Here is a 17,791-nt window from a genome sequence, read left to right as displayed (position 1 = left end):
GCCTTTAAACTTTTTTTTTTTTCAAAAAAACAAAAAAACCCAAATTTCTGTGCGAGGAATGTTAAAAAATTTAGTGAGCTGCATCCCTCTTGTAAAGAAATATAAAGTTTGGAAGTTTATGACAGTAAAGGAAATGTTAAGGAAAATGAAGTCCTAAAAATACCAATACATACAAGTAATAATTATTACATTGATACTGTACTTACCCGATAATCTGTTACAAGACCTGGAAATTAAAGAAAAAATGTTCACACTGCATCATCATCACAACAGCCAAAGACTTCAATCATTCTAATGTTATTGAAAAAGCTGTATCTAAGCTATCCTTTACATCTGCTACAAGCTTCAGCATCATCAGTGTCAACAGGACCACTAAATATCTAGCTGGGTACTTGGCAGCATGTTAAATGAAGGTGCTTGTAATAACCTTCATTCCTCAGCTAGTCAAAATCTGCCACTAACAAGCAGTTTACAGAAGAAACACTATTTTCCTTTCTGTCATACTGCAGATACTATGGAGATGACAGATCAAATATTATGTTTATTTTCTTCCTGTACGGAAAACAAGCAGTAGATAAAATAACTATTATTAATTTTGGTTTAAACAGTTTGCAGAACCCCCAGACTCACTTCATAACTCATTCTCTGCTGTGAAATGTCATTGTCTTTACTTTAATGAACTGGTAACACTCTTTAAAATAATTCACTTCTAAATACCTTTTATACTCATACATGTATTTCTTGCTAATTCTTCAGGATGTCTAGATAAGTGACTGAAAAAACTGACTCAGAATTTGACCCGTTCCTGCTTGGAGAATAGTATTCTGCAATTTTTTATATTTTTTTCTTTTGATGGAGTGAAAGCCCCTTACACAGATGGACTAAGCCACAAAGCAGTCCAGGAAGGCAAGCAGAGGGCATTATTAGCTGTCCTTTACATAAGCACACAGTGTCAGGATTCAGCTACCTTTTCTTTGAATCAAGGAATTCAACTAATTTCACAGTAAACTTGAACACAGTCAGTTACTTGCTGTAAGCCAGTAACAGCAATTAAACTATCATAATATTTAAAGGACTTCTCTAGGAAGCATCTGCTTAGCTTCATTATTCTGCTTAATTTCTCTGCATTGGAGTATAAGCTTCACAGGAGAGCATGTACTCGGATTCCTCGTGAAAATGCTAAATGCTCTTGGAATTGTTAATTGGAAAACTGAACTGTAGCTTCTGAACTTGACCAGTATATGCCATTTACATAATTTTCAGCCTTTATGTTTTCTAGGAAAAAAAGACAAACAACTTTTTTCTGTGTTACCAGCTCTCTTGCCAATGTTCTCTCATTTGCAGCCAAAATATAGGAAAAAACACAGTCCTTCTTTCCCTGTAACCAAAGGCCATTAGGTCCTTTAACCTATCACTATGTTGGTTTCCAAATGGTAAAAAAACCCAAATCCACAAAACAACCAAAAATCATTAACCTGTTCCTGGTCTTCTAGAAATGAATGTGGTTGTCTCTGCTTGGTAACGAGGAAAATTGATAACATTCATATTCTTCTGCATTGTAGCAGCCATTTCTGTTTGATAGCTGCAAGACTGGTAGCAAAGAGAGTAAAGCAACTGGTGACAGATAAATAATCCTACGCTCCTGTAAGGGGCTATGTCTAATGATCCACAACAACGCCTTTCACAAGCTGTGAAGCAGAATGTAATCAATGATTAGTGCTTGATTCCTTGATTACAAGCCTTAGTCTTACATCTGTATTTAACCAGGAGGAATTGCATTGTGGGAGTGTATGTGGTGTTCACAATAGAGAATAAAGCTGCACTCTTCTAACTCTTCCACATCCTTCCATGAGGATTTGACCTATATCCTGGGTTGCCAGGCAAGTTAGTATAATCTTCCTGGTGTGGTAATGCAAATCACATAAAATTATAATTAATGACAAAATAAAGACTCTCCCCTTGGGGACACATATAATTGCCATATGGTTATTAAGAGTAATTGCTCACGGATAGAGATATTTTTCCGCTCATTTAAATTCTTGAGTGAGAGATGAGTGAATTCAGAAATACCATTTAATTTACTTAGTAAACCAGGATAGGAATTCTCAGAACTGAGAATACTGAGAATTCAAGACCCTCCATTTGACAAGTCGTATTTTCAGGAGTGCTTACATCCCATAAATCACACAGGGGTCAATGGGGACTGTGGCACCTTCATGTAGCAAATTTGACTGTGTTTATTGAAGGAGTAAGTGTGGGTTGGAAGTTTAAGCAGAAGCATTTGCATTTGAAAAGTGTTGTCCAACTCCTTAGAAAATTTATATCACATGGGAATGGAGCATAATAAACTGGCATTCCTAGACTGCTAGTAATTGGCTGATCTCCTTGAAATCACTATTTTAGATCTCATAACATGCTATCCCACTTCTGAAGGTAAGATAAAGGCTAAAAAACTCTTTCTCCAACTGAGTGAAAAAGTTTTCAGGTCAACTAGGTGGTCTTACTGAAACTACCCGTTTTTAAGAAAGGTTTGGTTTTCTTCAGGTGTTATTTAACCCAGGTAAGACCAAAAGGTCTTGTAACAGCACTATCAGTTTTCCCAAGAACATATTTTCATTTTAGTTAAGGCTGGAATTTTTCCACCTCAAGATACATATTTTTAATGTATATTACATAAAAGCTAGTGCCTTAAGTGTATTTTCTGTAACATATATATTCCAATAGGAAGGGCAAAAAAAAAAGCATATATTTTTTTCTTAATAATTCGAGCCTTTAGAGGGTGAACAACAGCTCCAGAATTACTGCATGTTCCTGTTTACTGCACTGTTCTATGTTTGCATTCCTTGGAAATGGAGGAAAGGAATAAAATTCAAGGTTTATGCCAGTTCAGGATTAAGGCACATGAATCCATTTTTCCTAGGGCTTTTTATTGAATAGTGGAATTCTGGATGGTATTAATTTAAATGTCAGTGAGTTCATAGCCATAACAGGATACACTTCTGAACACAGATCAGCACCAGCAATTCCAGGAAAATGATGAGGTTGAGTATATGGTAAGACCTTCTACAGATGATTCACTCTCTTCAGAAAGTTATGAGGGAACTTCCGCCACATGTTGGCTCTGCACAGCTGTGACCTTCTTCACATATTCAGTTAATAGCCAGATGTGTAAAAATGGGCTTCAGGAAGGCAAATGCAACTCTGCAGTTGCTAGGTATGTGCAAGGACCAGCACTAATCCATTAAGGAGCTTTGTACAGAGCCTGATATTCTTAAGTTCTTCGTGAGCATTTTGCGAAGAGCTTTCATGAGCATTTTGTACAAAACAGATAGGACGCTCTTACCGCCTTTCCCTACAGCCAGTGTAAGAGCATGAGGGCTACAGCAAAATGTCCCAGAAAGCTATCACTTAAAAGCAGAGCACAGACAGCAAACACAGTTCACCCTTTCTTTGTAGTTTCAGGGAGTGTTTACTCCTCACATGGGTTTCTGAAAAATTTGAATCAGAGCTTGCATGAATAGCTAAGAAAAATAGTCACAGACCTTAGAAACTCTAAAACCAAATCAGACCTTGAAATCATTCTGGAGAAAGATGTGTTGGGGAAGAGAGGTTAAGGGACTTGCTACACAACACCCAATAATATGTTTATCCGACAGCCAAAAGATAATAAGAATTTTCTCAACACTCCTGCAATCAATCAGTGGTAAGTCTGCAGCTGGGGAAATCCCAATACAAAAGTAGTAATGCATAATGCTTTATGAAATTACTTTCCTTGTATTGCTTTTAACTAACTAAAATCTCACTAGACATGTATTTGCACTTTAATGAGCTTAGCTCCCTAGAGTGCTCAGAAAATGGAAATGGCCTCCTAAACAACTTGGGTAGTTTAAGAATTGCCGTTTTTATCTTAAATCCTTGTTTTTCCCATTAAATACCAGAGTGCAAACAAAATAATAATAATCTCATTTAATTATAAAATTACCAGACTCCTGATGGTGATGCTGCAGGTAAAGAGGTTCTAACTTAAAGGCACCTATTAAATCTGATCTTTTTTTCACCCTGCATAAGAAAAGAAAGAAATCAAATTGAGAAATTTAAGAATAAAGACTTAAGGGATTAAATTTCCACAAGAAATGAAGTCAAATTGAATGTGTTTAAACTGGCATATTTCCTGAGCACAGCCTGTGCCATTTTCAGTGCTTTTTCACAGCCATATCAGTACTGTACTTACAAGCAGTTAAGTGTAAGGCTCAGCAGGAACGGGCAGCATGACTGCACGACTGCATATTTAAAAACAGACAAGAAACAGACATAGAGGATCTTTTTATGGTGATAGACACTCACACCAGAATGTGAGACTAGCTGAAGTAATGTTAATGTTTGCAGTCAACAGAAGTTGTCTTGGAATTACTGCAGTACAAAGCTGCGTGGGAAGAGCTGTTGCTTCCTAAACATCGCGCAGAGCTGCGCTGAGGCTTTGGGGGTGCTGGCCACTGTCTCTCCATGCTGCTGTGGAAGTAGCAAGAACAGCCACTGCAAGGGACAAGCCCCCAGTTCTGACTCAGGCTCCCCTTTTTTACCACCCTTCCATTAGCTGGATCCACTACACAATTCCTGACAGACATTCTACAGCACAATGTTACACTGAGAAGTGTAACTTGCTATTGCCAGCTAGAGGTGGCATGACTGGACTGAGGTTCAAAAGCCAGTGTGTCCCTTTTAGAGAGAATAAACTGTGTTTTGCCAGTGATTAATTATAAGATTTTTCTGGTTCATGGTTCATGCTGAGTAAGACTGACTCACCTCCACAAATGTTGGGGTTTATAGAGGCAGAAGAAGATGAAATAATAAATCAAAAAAGGAAAGACTGCTACATCATTATATTATGCTTATAAATACATCACAAAGTAAGCAAAAAATTGTATCAACACAGGGATACTCTAAAAGAAAAAAAGTCCAAACCTTTTTTGGTTTGGTGTCTTAATGGTTAAATATAGAACTGTAAATTTTTAAGTAAAAATATAATTTCCAATATTTTAGTATGTATGTATAAATGCACAGGCCAGTACATACTCCCACTCTCATTCACATTTAGACTGTGGTCATAAAACATCTTATTCAAATAAAAAAAAGCCTTCCTCTCTCTAATGGTCAGGGAAGTACCAAGGTCAACAGCTAAGTATTTGCCTTCAGGTACAGGAAGTACCTAGCTGAAAATAAGTAAACTTATGCATATGAAAAATAGCGACAGATTTTCAGATAAAATAAAATCAGTTAATAACCTAATTATCGCTAAAAATGTCTGGTGGACAAAAGGAAGAAAACATCAATTTAAAACAGGTTTAATTAGGATAAATATTTGAAACTAATTTTAGGTTGTTCTACTACAGTTTATTTGTAGTATTTGATTACTTTGTTATATTTGTGTTTCAGTAGCTCATTCTCTATGCAGCTAATCCAAGTTACAAGCAATGTCTTCAGATATTTTGTGAGTGCTTTATTTCGTCTCCTGTAAGATCCTGTATTAAACCATGGAAAGGGCAACTATTCTGCAGCAATATCTAGCATAGAAGACACAAAAATGACATGGAAGTTTCCATAGGCAGGGCATGCAGGAAGGGTGCTGCTGCATTCTGCAAGTCCACACCTCAATTAAGTCCTAAGTGCTCAGGAGGTCCCCACCAGAGTGCTCAGTGCTCAAGGTCTCTGCCATAACGGTGGGTCCCCACCTCGGAGCCAAACCCAGTGTGTCGAGTGAGGTAGCCCCTGAGAAGTCCGATGCTGCCACTCAGATGGAACCGGTAAGGAAGGAGATGTCAGCACTGCTAGCAGCTTGCAATGGTTACCCAGATACTTCTCCTGGAGAAAAGGCTGGTACCTGCACACAGTGTGCACAGGTGGATGACCTGTTGTCAGACGGCTGCATTACAAGACACAGATAACAGGCTGTGTGGTAGTGGAGGGACTCAAAGAGAGGTAGATATGTGGCTCCAGAACCATACACCTACAGGGATAACACTGAGCTTGAGACACCTTGGACTCTTGGTGGTCAAAAAAAGCAGGGCTCCACCCTCCAACATTCAGAGGAAAATCAGGTATGATTCTTTAGAGGTTTTAGATGCCTGTGAGCAAGGCAAACAAGGAGAGCCTACATCAGGAGCCATACGGTGGTTACGGTAAAAAGAAAAGTTGAGTGCTTGTTGTGGGTGACTCTCTGTTAAAGGGGCTCTGAGGCACACATGAACCAGCCTGAAAGAAGCTCCTTGACTACCTCTCACGATGAAAATTATGGGGCTAGATGCTTTTCAGAAGTCCCATCCAACCCTAACGAATCTGTGATCCTGTGAATATGTATTTCACAAATTATATTGGTAAACTAGCATTTTTTTAAGGCTGGATGTTATGCTAATAGACCAAGACCTAGCTTAAGTAGCACAGATTTCACATATTAAGTATTCATAATACGAAATGCACAACAAAACTGGTGAAATAAGTAATGAAAATCTGTGAGAAGTGACTTGAATTGCATATTTGCAGCCTTTATAACTGCCTCACTCTATTTTGTGCATTTTTAATGACAGATAAAAGGGTGACCTCGTATTACGAACCAGCAGGAAAATTTCACTTCTGTTTGTGTTCAAGTAGATTGTTCAAGTTTGTTCAGCTGGAGTAGGGAAGTGAAATACAATTTCGTTTCAAGCAGTCTTCAAGACCAGGCTGGATGGGGCATTGAGCATCTTGGGCTAGTGGAAGGTGTCCTTGCCCATGACAGTAGGATTGGAAGTAGACGATCTTTAAGTTCCCTTTCAACCCAAACTATTCTATGTTCTATGATCTACAGATAAGTATTTCTTGTAAGGACCTTCTTCCAATGACACTGAAACACCCTTCCCAATCAAAAGTTAACACTTAAACACCGGAAAGACTAATAAAAGTAAAAAATACCAAGACTTTGCAAGATTATTATTTTCACTCTCTCTGAATGAAGACACTTAGTCCTATTTTATAATATTCCAGAGTATCAACTAAACAAGTCAGGCAAAACTGACTGTAGTTTCAAGACAAAGTCTCTAAAGGACTCTGATGTTTGAATATAAAAAATACACCCTTCTTTATTAAATTCCTTTTTATAAGAAATTAACTGCTCTTTTCTGTACATCAGGAAGTCTGAGAATATTTTACAAAAGGTTTATAATGAAATTGTCTCCAAATCTGAAACTACATCAGTGCCACATATTGCACTGAGTAGTTACATAATTACATTACAGATCTAATGGGTAGATTATTTTAATCAGCTTGCAGAGACAAGAAATGCAAGTGTTTATTGGGGAAAGTGCTGAGGAACCTTGAGTTATTTTGAAGTCTGCCCATCAACAGAACTCAGATTACTTTGGTTCTGAACTGGTGTTCAGTGTTAACTGGACTCTTTCCATATTACCATAGTATCGTACTTAATACTTTTCATGGATCCTAAGAGGAATATGTATCCTTCACAGGTACTTTTTCTTACCATTCTTTATCCTTTATTATTACTTTTCACCTTCTCAGGGAGTGTTGCAGTTGGTAAGACAGGTGAATTTTGGACGTGGATCTTAGCTGGACAATGGATTTGGTTTCAAGTCAAAGAGTTTAAGTGTACAATTATTCTGTACTAAGTGAATAATGCCTAGCTGACTTGAAGCCCAAGTGGCTATAATTGTGAAACTTTGAGTAAGGAGGCATTGCAAGGTTTTCTACTGGAATCTTCCTACCTATGAAAACAAGCATTTTATGCAATGGCTTATCTAAAAATAAAAACCATAAAACCCAACAAGAAACAAAATGCAGAAAAATATTTTCCTAAGTCTAAAGTCTAAGCTTTACTAGGAATAACCTAAAGTCACCTGAGATGGGAACTCACAGTGTGATTGTATATAATTTGTTTTACTGGAAAACCAGGTAAAATGACTTTAACAAAGTTCCACAGGGTTTTCAGGGAAAGCAGAATTAATAGAAATGAAACTCTTAGGGACTAGACTGTGGGTCCTCATTGTTCTACAAAAATTAAAGAGAATGATAGTGTATTGTCTATTTTTGCAAGTGGCTGTGTTTTTAACAATGTCTTTGAGTGATGAGAAAAACATGGGAGGAACTAGCAAAGGAGTTTGTTTCATCATCTTCCCACTTTCCTTATATACAGAGACACAGCACGTTATGGGTTGCTGCCACTACTGATGAATTAGGGTCAAAACGTAAGCCATCTACCCTAAGGAAAAGAAAAAACCATAATGTGTTGGAAGATTTAAAATGCCTACATTAGCTGAAATATTAAAGTAAAAACCATAATATGTTACCTGAAAAGTCTACTTTGCCAGGGAAAAGAAAAGAGATGAAGGTTAACCAAAAGCAACTGAGTGATCACTGTCTTACATTCATTCCTATTTTAAATAAGGTGACCTATTTCTGGATGATGCTTTGGGGTCTTCCTTTTTTTTTTTTTTCTGTTGCAAATTTTGTTCTATTATAACTGAAATTAATGTTTTCATTTATTTTGATAAATAGTCTGCAATTTTTAATAGCTGTTTTGCTAAAAAGTACCATTAATTGTGATGCTGGTAATAATTTAGTTTGGGACAAAATAGGATCATCTATGGAATGTTTTTAACAAACTCATGCTATTATTACTGCCATGATACTTTGCTTTGTGTGAAAGTATGTCTATGGGTTTCTATTTCAGCATCATTTAATATCAAAATGTCTTGGCTCTCATCTGGGAAAATTGAAAGTCAGTACAAAATTACATAAATAGGCCTTTTTGAAATCAGCCACTTTTCATCAGCCAAATCTTGAACATTTTAGAACGGCTTTTAAAAGAATCAAACCAAAAGAAATGTTATGGAAAAGGAAAGAAAGAAAGAAAGAAAAAAAAGCCCTGTTTAGCATGCTGTTCATTGCTCTGATATGCTTAAAATAAGGTTTTTTATTTATGTTTTAAAGGGTCTCAAAATGGACAAAGTATAAATCTGCAGAATTTTTGGGACTTCTCTCTCTTTTTGGAACATAATACAGAGCTCAGGCCTATTTCAAAATGCTGTGTTTTTGAAACTTGGATTAAATGAAAGTTTGAATTCTGTAAATAATTTATAAGATTTCAAGCTATGCAGTTCTCCTTATGTCAGTTGAAAAATATAAAGAAATGTCTACTGCTAGAAAGGAAGACAAATAAAACCTCTTTTTTGTCACTTGTAATGTTTCCCTTTACTGTAATACTTACCACATTGCAGAGCAGTCAAAATTCACTAGGAGCCATTTGTGAGGATTAAAGTTAAATGAATCTGCAAACTGAGAATGGATAAATAAAAACAGAATTATGAAAGAGAAAAGGATCCATGTGCTAATGATATGACTTTGTCAGATTGTCTGTGTAACTATGAATCAATTCCTGAATTAGGTCATTATAATGTTCATATTGATGTCACCTTATTTAATAACTATTTGAGTTAAATCTTCATTTATTGTGGGAGTGGAATTCACGTTAGGTATGGATTTAGGCTAGTGGTATTATAAAAATTTTGAGCATTTGTTTACAATTATACTTTCTTGATACATATGTTATTGAAAAGTGCATAGCTTATTGTGATCTTAAATAAATAAATAAATAAATAAATTTTTATACTCGGAAACATTCACTGGGGTTCATACCACATTTTCCAATAGCAATTCCCTACACCTTCTACTTCCAAGAATATGAAAATAATACACACAAAATTCATATAAAGCAAGAAACTATATATGTAATTCAGAATCTGCATATCATCTTCCTTCAAAAAATTACAATTGACTAGGAAATTTTTTTTTTTTGACAGGATATTTTCTTTCACTAGAAATTATTGTTTCATCTAAATCAAAAGGAAAACCACCAAAAAGTAAGCACTTGCAATAAATACATATTTATACACCATGTGCCAGGCCTGGTTTACTTGACATGTTTAGGTGGGGCATCAGAAGAAACCCAGGTGGGTAAGGATTTTGGAAAGCTTTCATCCATGTTTTCTGTTTTAATAAAGGCAGAAGTCACCAGCCTTGAAAAGCTGGGAACGGGGACCTGGCAGCACCAAGGTCTGACTATTCCATATTGCACTTTTCTGTTCTCATTTGCTTCTCGTAATCTCCCCTGTCACCTGTAAACAATTAACAAGTGCTCTAATAAAAGAAGATGATCTGTCTCTTTATCCATCTATCTATACATCTATCTAGCTATCACCCTGTGATATGTAAGGTAGGAAACCTATTCATGGTTGTTAAATATTTACTCTTATGTCAGATGCTGGCCCAGACAAGGGATGCTCTTTCATTTCCTTCAGGAACCAATAACAGTAATTTAAAAAATATTCCCCCACAGGAAATTACAACAAGCTTCATTTGCTGATAAAAAAGAGACAGAAAGAAATGCTCTATTTGTGAGGGGTTTTTCCCTCCTCTTCTTCATTATTCACTGCCTATCAGTGCTGTGTTTAAACTTCTGGCTTTACCAAACAGTCATATTTTCTCCACTGATGTGGAGGACAAGGACTTATCTGACTGAGGCGAGCAGCAGGAAATTGAAGTACTCTTATCTAAGCAACTGAATGCCAAGTAGCTCAGCAAGGCAGGGAAAAAGGAACAGCAGTGCTGTTAGGGGAATATTTCATTTAGGTCTTTTGGTTATTAAACTCTGTCTGTTTGAGATACAGCTACTGGCTCTATAGTATATGACTTGCAGGATGTAAGAAGAAAACCAGACATAATGAGCTCATTAATTTGTCAAAAAATTTTTTTCCTCTTTTTTGTGTAATGTAGAATTAGGATGTTGCAAATATATATTCAGTGATGTTTGGGAAAAATTCCTCTTTTCTATTTGTTGATTCAGCACTACTTGTTATTCTGAATGGCAAACTTCTTATAGTGGGTTACTTGCATGCTCCTACTATAAACCATGAAAAATTTTAAAATTTAAGTAAGGTAATTGAATGTACAGGCATTTGTAGTATTGAGGTGCAACTTACTCAGAGATTCTGGAAGAGCCATTAATCTTGTGTGTGTAAAAAGCACAGAAATTCTATGAAAGAGCAAAGTTTCAGCAGGCTGCTAGAGAAAAAAACATGCATTCACCTCCACTCCATTTAAAAGATGCCTGAATTCAGGGCAGATGAAAGCACTTCCTGCATAGGCTGCATCAATATGCATCCAGATATTTTCCTTATTACCTAAAAAAAATAATTGAAGGAAATAAATTAAAAAGTAGATTAAAAGGCTCAATTATTTTGCATGAAACCAAGTGCCTGAGAGATTTCTTTTTGATGTTATTATTTTCCCAATTTAAAATTAAATTAAGAAATTAAATGTTTCCACCATCTGGGTTTTCATTAATATATAAAATGTATATGTAACGTATTATTTTTCCTTCCCACTTCTACTGGAAAAAAGTTACAGGAGGATAGAATTATAGAATATCCTGTATTGGAAAGGACCCATAAGGATCATCATATCTATGTTTATCTTACTAAAATTAAGCAACATAAACTATTTTGTGGTTTTGATTTAAGAACCATTATAAAATACACTTTAAAAATTGTATCTAGAGATTTAGCTATAATTTCTATGCTAATAAAACTACTTTAGCAGGAGGAGACAGAATATTAGTTGTGCTCCCCACTTGTAACGCATGAATTACAAACACATTTCTGAACAGTATTTTGTACATATTGAGAAATGTGCATGCACATGCTTTTGAACTTTGTGCAGCAAACTACTTATTTCAAGGATGGAGACACATGCAAAAGCAAGCACTGAAATGCTAAGAAAGTGCTATTTTTGATTAGTCACTGAATGGTTTCTGCAGAAATATTTTGGCATATGAGCAGCTCACGTATACTCTGTAAGTAAGTATTCACACTCTACTAGAGAACACTGTTTTAATGCACTCAGTAACAATTATAGTCCATCAGTTGATGGCTGAAGCCCACATAACACTGGCCACCAAATAATTCTGATGATTATTTCCACATACAGAGGTACATCCACCGAGATCTGCAGCTGGGCATCAAGTTCATGCTAAAATTTGCATGAATGTCTGGGAAAGCCAATAAAATATTATTCACAACATCCACAACTTAGGTTTATTTGAATGGATATTGAAAGTTTAATTGATTATCTATTTTTAAATATACTTGGTTGGAGACACTGCCTTTATAGTATAGGGCTTCTGCTCCTGTATGCTAAGGAGAAAATTAAGCAGAAAAGCTAGCATGAGATTTCTGATTTTGCTGGTGCACCATCCTTCTGCTGGGCTCTGCTGCACAAGCAGGGAATCACTGAAGTGAAACACATGATTATTGCTACACCTAAACGTATTGGTGCCACTATTTTAATAGGTCTTTAGGAATAACACAAACAGCAAAATGATCTGTAGCTGCTAAGCAGACTACCAGGAACCTGTTTAAAAAGAAGGACTGGGAGAAACCAAGTCACTGGGGCTTGTGCTGAAAGGCAGGAAACCTCACAGAGCAAATGACCCGCACACAAGCCCCAAAGTTTACAACCCCACCTGAATAAATTAACAGGACATCAAATCAAGCTGTGTTTCTTTGAAGTTGCTTCCAGTGGCTTACAGCTATGGATTTCCTGTTCTAAATTTACACTTGAAGCGATACGGTGCGCTTTGGTAGCATTTTCATCAGCCAGCAAACATGCCATTTGACCAAGCCTTGCTGCAGATCAAAGCTTGACACAACAAACCATAACAGAGAAAGAAATATTTATGAAGAATCCATGACTCGATCACTGTATTAAACACACTGGCATTTGTCTATTTTCTTGGAAGAGGAAGGAAATTGGGAAGGGGAGAGTAAGTATTAAGAATAGATGGGGATTTTTGGTGTGCATTTCCCTACCTTTTACAGTTATTAGAACCGGGCAGAAACAAAACACTTGGTGCAGAGCAGAATTAAGAGTTCAACTTTTCCCTGATATTCAGCATTGCTCTAGATGCTCTTGCAGGTAGAAGGGCTTGAAGAAGCATGTTACAAACTGAGGCACTAAGAGTAATTCTTAACTGACAGTATTCCAAAATATGTCCCCCCCTTGAAAAGAACCCCTGAAGGCAATGTCCTCTAAGTCTTTTAACAGCTTGAGAATGCACATTTGCTGCTTGACCTAATATTAGAAATAAAACTGTAACTGAAGATCTCATCTATAAGTAGCTTTATTGTATTTGGACACTGACACTGCATAATGTCCTGAGAATGACTCAGCATGGCTTAAACTGGTATCTGCAATTTTAGAAAGAAGCAGCAAAGACTTACAAATAGGACCCAGTTCTAACAGCTTGTCAAAGGAGCAGCAAGGGGTGGTTCCAAGTGTTGCACAGAACTGCAGAGCCAAAAAAAAAAAAGTGTTACAGCATAGAAAATTACAAAATGATAAAAACGGTCTGCAAAGGCAGAAATAAACAAAAAGAACAGACATTATAGAACAAAAAAATTTATGTTAGTCATTAATGGAACTTCAGTAGTCCTTTAGTGGAACTTTTAAGACTGTGGGTGGATTTTTTCCAAAGCTCCCGTAACAGTCCATTGAAGCAGACACATAAAATAAAATGTTTATATAAAATTAAATGATAAGTACTGTAATATAGGCACAGAGTTGTGCTAATGCTATATTTTATGTATTTTCTGTATGTTCCACATGCTTACCGTGTGGCTCAATACTACCTTAACATATGCAAATCCCATCAAAATGATTTGCAGTTCATGGTACATAACCAAATTCTGAACTTGAGCAACTCAAAGGTGCTGGAATTATTGTTGACAGAGTAGACCGACAAATGTTGCTGTCTTGACCAGAGCCACAGCTCTGCAATAGAGATTTGTAACCAGTCTTATTTGTAACAGGACATCTGCAACCTGGAACCTGTTCACTAGCAGCATATGCTCACTACTTGGCTTGCAAGACTTTCTCTGTGAAAAACTTCTTCTCCCAGATTCGTCCTAAAACACTGGAACAGTTCTTCCTTTGTTCTGTTAATGTCTCATTTAATGTATCCTTCTGTGCGACCAGTGGGCCAAAAGCAGAAGCAACATAAAAGCTGAAGTTTCACAGTAGAAACAGAATATAACTCGGTGAAAATGAGCCATAGTAATTTATTTGGAATATGCAGGTAGAATTTTAAACAAAAAACCCCCAACTACCAAGGGCGTATAAATTAACATTATTTTATTTTTCATTGCTACACTTACATTTTAAACACCCTGTCTTATTTCTGAAAGCACTAATAAAAGCTGAGTATGTTTTTTGTCTTTTACTAGATTTTTTACATAATAAAAGACACTTTACAGTTAAAATAGACAAATAAAGTATGCTGTGTTCTAGTCAGAGTATTGAAATACAAAAGAATTAGATAATTTATCCAAGGTCACACATAAACTATAGTACAGCTAGGACATGATTATAAAAATGCCAAACCCAGAATTTTGCTTTTTTAATTTTAGTATTTCTGGTTACCTTTTCTGCCAAGTACACTGTCAATGCACCATATTTGTTCCTACAGTTTTCCCTATATATCTGGAACTAGCCACACTTTTCTGTGCATATGTGTGCCCATCCCCTTGGCAAGTTCATGATGAGATCAATAAGAAGAGAAAGGAAAACATAAATTATACTTGTCCATCCGCTGGACTTTTCAAGAAACAAACATTCTGTCCCAGCAAAACTTGAAAAAAGTCATTATTAAAATAATAAAGAAGGGACAATTCAGTATTTTTTCCATATTAAGCTACTAAGAACCGGAGTTTGAAACAAATACAGTTCTGAAAATGAAAAGCACGTTGTATGCATATGGTTAATAAAATGATAAGCTAATATATTTTTCCTTCAAGATAATCTACTCTTTATCAATACTGGGCCCTCCTTTATTCCTGAGACACAGAAGAACAGAAAACTGAAATGCCTTGAGGGACATTTAAGAGTTCTCTGGAAGACTAACCACCCTCTGATAGAGGCTGCTTTGAAAAGATTGCAGGGTATTTTTTAAAATAGCAGGAAAAATTTTGGTCCCTATTTTTCCTAAGAAGGCACAAGTGTATGGAGTGAATATATATTTATCACAATGGAGGGTAACCGTGATGAAAATGCCAGTTTTTTTATATGCATAAGGAATAGGGGTTAACCCATTGGATTGGGAAATAAATAAAAAGAGTGCACTATAGATTTAACTCTGCTTTTACACATATATTTTATGATTAATGGTATGAATTTTCTGACAAGATTAGAGTGAAATTGCCTTGGGTAGTCCAGCAATTAAAATAATGATGGAAATTTTATAACAAAAAGTTACACTTTATTGTTACTAATTTTGTACTGCAGTTAAGGTATTCTCCTAATCAGGGTAAGAAGTATGTTTTTTTTAGTGAGAGATTATATGAGTTCAAACATATGCTTAATTGTTTAAATAATGTCTTATTCTGTAAAGTATACCTCAATTTCTGAAATAATTTTATTTTCCTCTCTGCAGGTGTCTAAGCCTCAAAGCTACTTGCTTTAATTCTCAGAAACCACTTAGAGTGACACCATCTGCCCTTGTCAGGACTCTCATTACCCCACCTCAGTACTACAGAATGAATCTAACTCAATTTGTAGCCTGTGTAACACCAGAAAAATCACATTTGTGCTAAGGGCAGGGGACAGACTGCAACACAGAAATGGGACTGATGGCTCAGTATAGCCTGCAGGCCTTTTCCTTTTCAGGTTGTGCACTTCAAATTTGACTCAGCCCTTGGTTGTGAATACTAAGCAGCTAAAATGCTTAACTCAGTCATCTCATGGATTACTTTCCTGAAATGGAGAGCTATGTCAGGAAACATACATGAATCTTTATGATTCCTTAGAGCAATTACTCTCAATCTTTTCAACTGGAAGACGTCCTACAGCTATTGAAAAAGATGTGGACACATTTTGCATGGTTCCACCACAAAGCTTTTCATTTGCAAATAACTAAAATGAGGCAGAACTTTCAATGTTCGCATATTGTTTTTATTTTCTCCTATTCAGTCCTTGCCAGCTCGCACTCATGAGAATGTCTGTGGCCTGAAGAAAACTGCAACAGTTCTCTAAAGCGCCATTCAATATTTTACAGAACAGCAATTGTTCACAAACTGTGGGTTAAGAAACATCACCCTAGACATCTGTGTATGTCTGAAGAATGTTTCTTCCAAATGGAAATCTGTGGTCAGGATCTAAATGTTCTACTGAAAGATGGCTTCTCTGTCAGTCTGATTCTGATTTATTGTTTCCCAAGTAAGTCTGGATACAAAAAGCCTGCTTCTTAATATCCTGTGGATCACGTTCAGAAGAGTCATTTCATCTAAAATCAGAGAGATTTCATGCTGGGTAGCAGGCAATTGTGTTGTAGCAGCTTTATACTGGTTGAGGTCATTGAAGTATATTGTACCTTATATATGCCAGCTGCATCTGTCAGTGCTGATTTATGAAAGACAGCACAAAGCTCACAGGCCACCTACACATGTTTGGGTGAGCTAGGCTTGAATGCAGTGGGCACTCTAGCTGAATTTAGGAGCGCTTAACTTAGTGGTCTCCACTTTTAAGCATCCCAGCCAACATTGTGCCAACACAGAGGTCTGTCTTAATCTGGGAGCACAGGGCCCAACTGAGAGAGGCATTTACACATAGGTTTAACCACCAGTGTGTGCTTGCAGTTAATAAAATGGACATGACTTCAGCATGTGTTTTAAAGCTCCCCCTTAACTCGGAGCCATATGAAGGGCTACATATTATCCGTGCTGGGAAAAAGGCTCCTCAGTAAATTGTGGCAATTTTAGTGCCTCAGCACCTGACATGGTTAAGTGCTTTCTTTGCACTGTCTGCTTGCTTTACTATATGAAAATATCTCTGTTTCAGTTTCTGCAAAAGTATTTCGAAAGAGACAAATTAACACAAGTTTGTACTCAGAAATGAAAGAAAGAAAACAAAAGTAGAGATCAGGGTACCCTAGTGGCAACAGCTTATACTGAACAAAATGACATATACATTACTAGTGTTACAAGACATTGACGGTGGGTAAGAATGCAAAGATTCCTTTTAAAGACAATACCTCTCCCAAAAAAAAGGATGACTGCCAAATCCTATGTACATGAAAAGCAAAAGCAAACCTTTAGTTAACAGATTGCTGTAATGACAGAACCTGTTTCACATTAAGCAAATCTGACCCTGATTCTCCACTCTCCTCTACAAGGAAAGCACTGCTATCAAATTCAGTATAATGATTCTTCATTTATTCATTAAGAATATGAGGAGGAACATGCCTATAAGGCATTGCAATTTACTTGTATTTTCTTTTTAATCCCTTACAAAACCTTTTCTTGCTTCTAAGGGAGACTGTAGCAGCTTGGATGCAAACAAGACATCTTCATTAGGAATGATGTCTCTGCTGTCACAAGTCTCTTCTGGCAGAATTTCTTCCATCAAACTTGTTGCTTTGATGTTGAATCACTCCCTTTAGCGAAGGATCAGTGAATACAGGGAGAGAAGGAATCAAGTGGCGTAAGGTGTTTCCTTGGCAATGTGCATATCTTTGTCACCAGAACAAAATACAACAGCACCAAATTACTCAAGAACAAAGAAATGGAAAGGCTTTTGAAATCTACAACTCAAAAAAGGGAGCATTAATACAGTGCATGGACTGCTGCTCAGCATGACAGAGAATTAACACACCTTTTGAGTTAAGAGGCCAGCCATATTGATAATGAGATCTAGTTTA

General features: G+C 36.5%; 1 protein-coding gene across 3 annotated transcripts in view; it reads right to left on the bottom strand.

Annotated features, from left to right (window-relative positions):
* Positions 1-17,791, bottom strand: part of DDC (dopa decarboxylase) — a 77,877-nt gene that overhangs the window by 14,844 nt on the left and 45,242 nt on the right. For all 3 annotated transcript variants that reach the window (XM_068195995.1, XM_068195977.1, XM_068195985.1), the window contains exons 7-11: positions 13,323-13,389; positions 11,131-11,225; positions 9,254-9,321; positions 3,983-4,059; positions 207-226 (exon numbers count right to left, since the gene is read on the bottom strand). In XM_068195995.1, coding sequence (XP_068052096.1) covers positions 207-226; positions 3,983-4,059; positions 9,254-9,321; positions 11,131-11,225; positions 13,323-13,389 — 327 coding nt within the window. The remainder of the gene's footprint in view (positions 1-206; positions 227-3,982; positions 4,060-9,253; positions 9,322-11,130; positions 11,226-13,322; positions 13,390-17,791) is intronic.

The sequence above is a fragment of the Anomalospiza imberbis genome, chromosome 1 (assembly GCF_031753505.1).
Source record: "Anomalospiza imberbis isolate Cuckoo-Finch-1a 21T00152 chromosome 1, ASM3175350v1, whole genome shotgun sequence".
Classification (NCBI taxonomy): domain Eukaryota; kingdom Metazoa; phylum Chordata; class Aves; order Passeriformes; family Viduidae; genus Anomalospiza; species Anomalospiza imberbis.
Note: the sequence above shows the minus strand (reverse complement) of the source record. Positions and strands in the feature narration are given on the sequence as shown.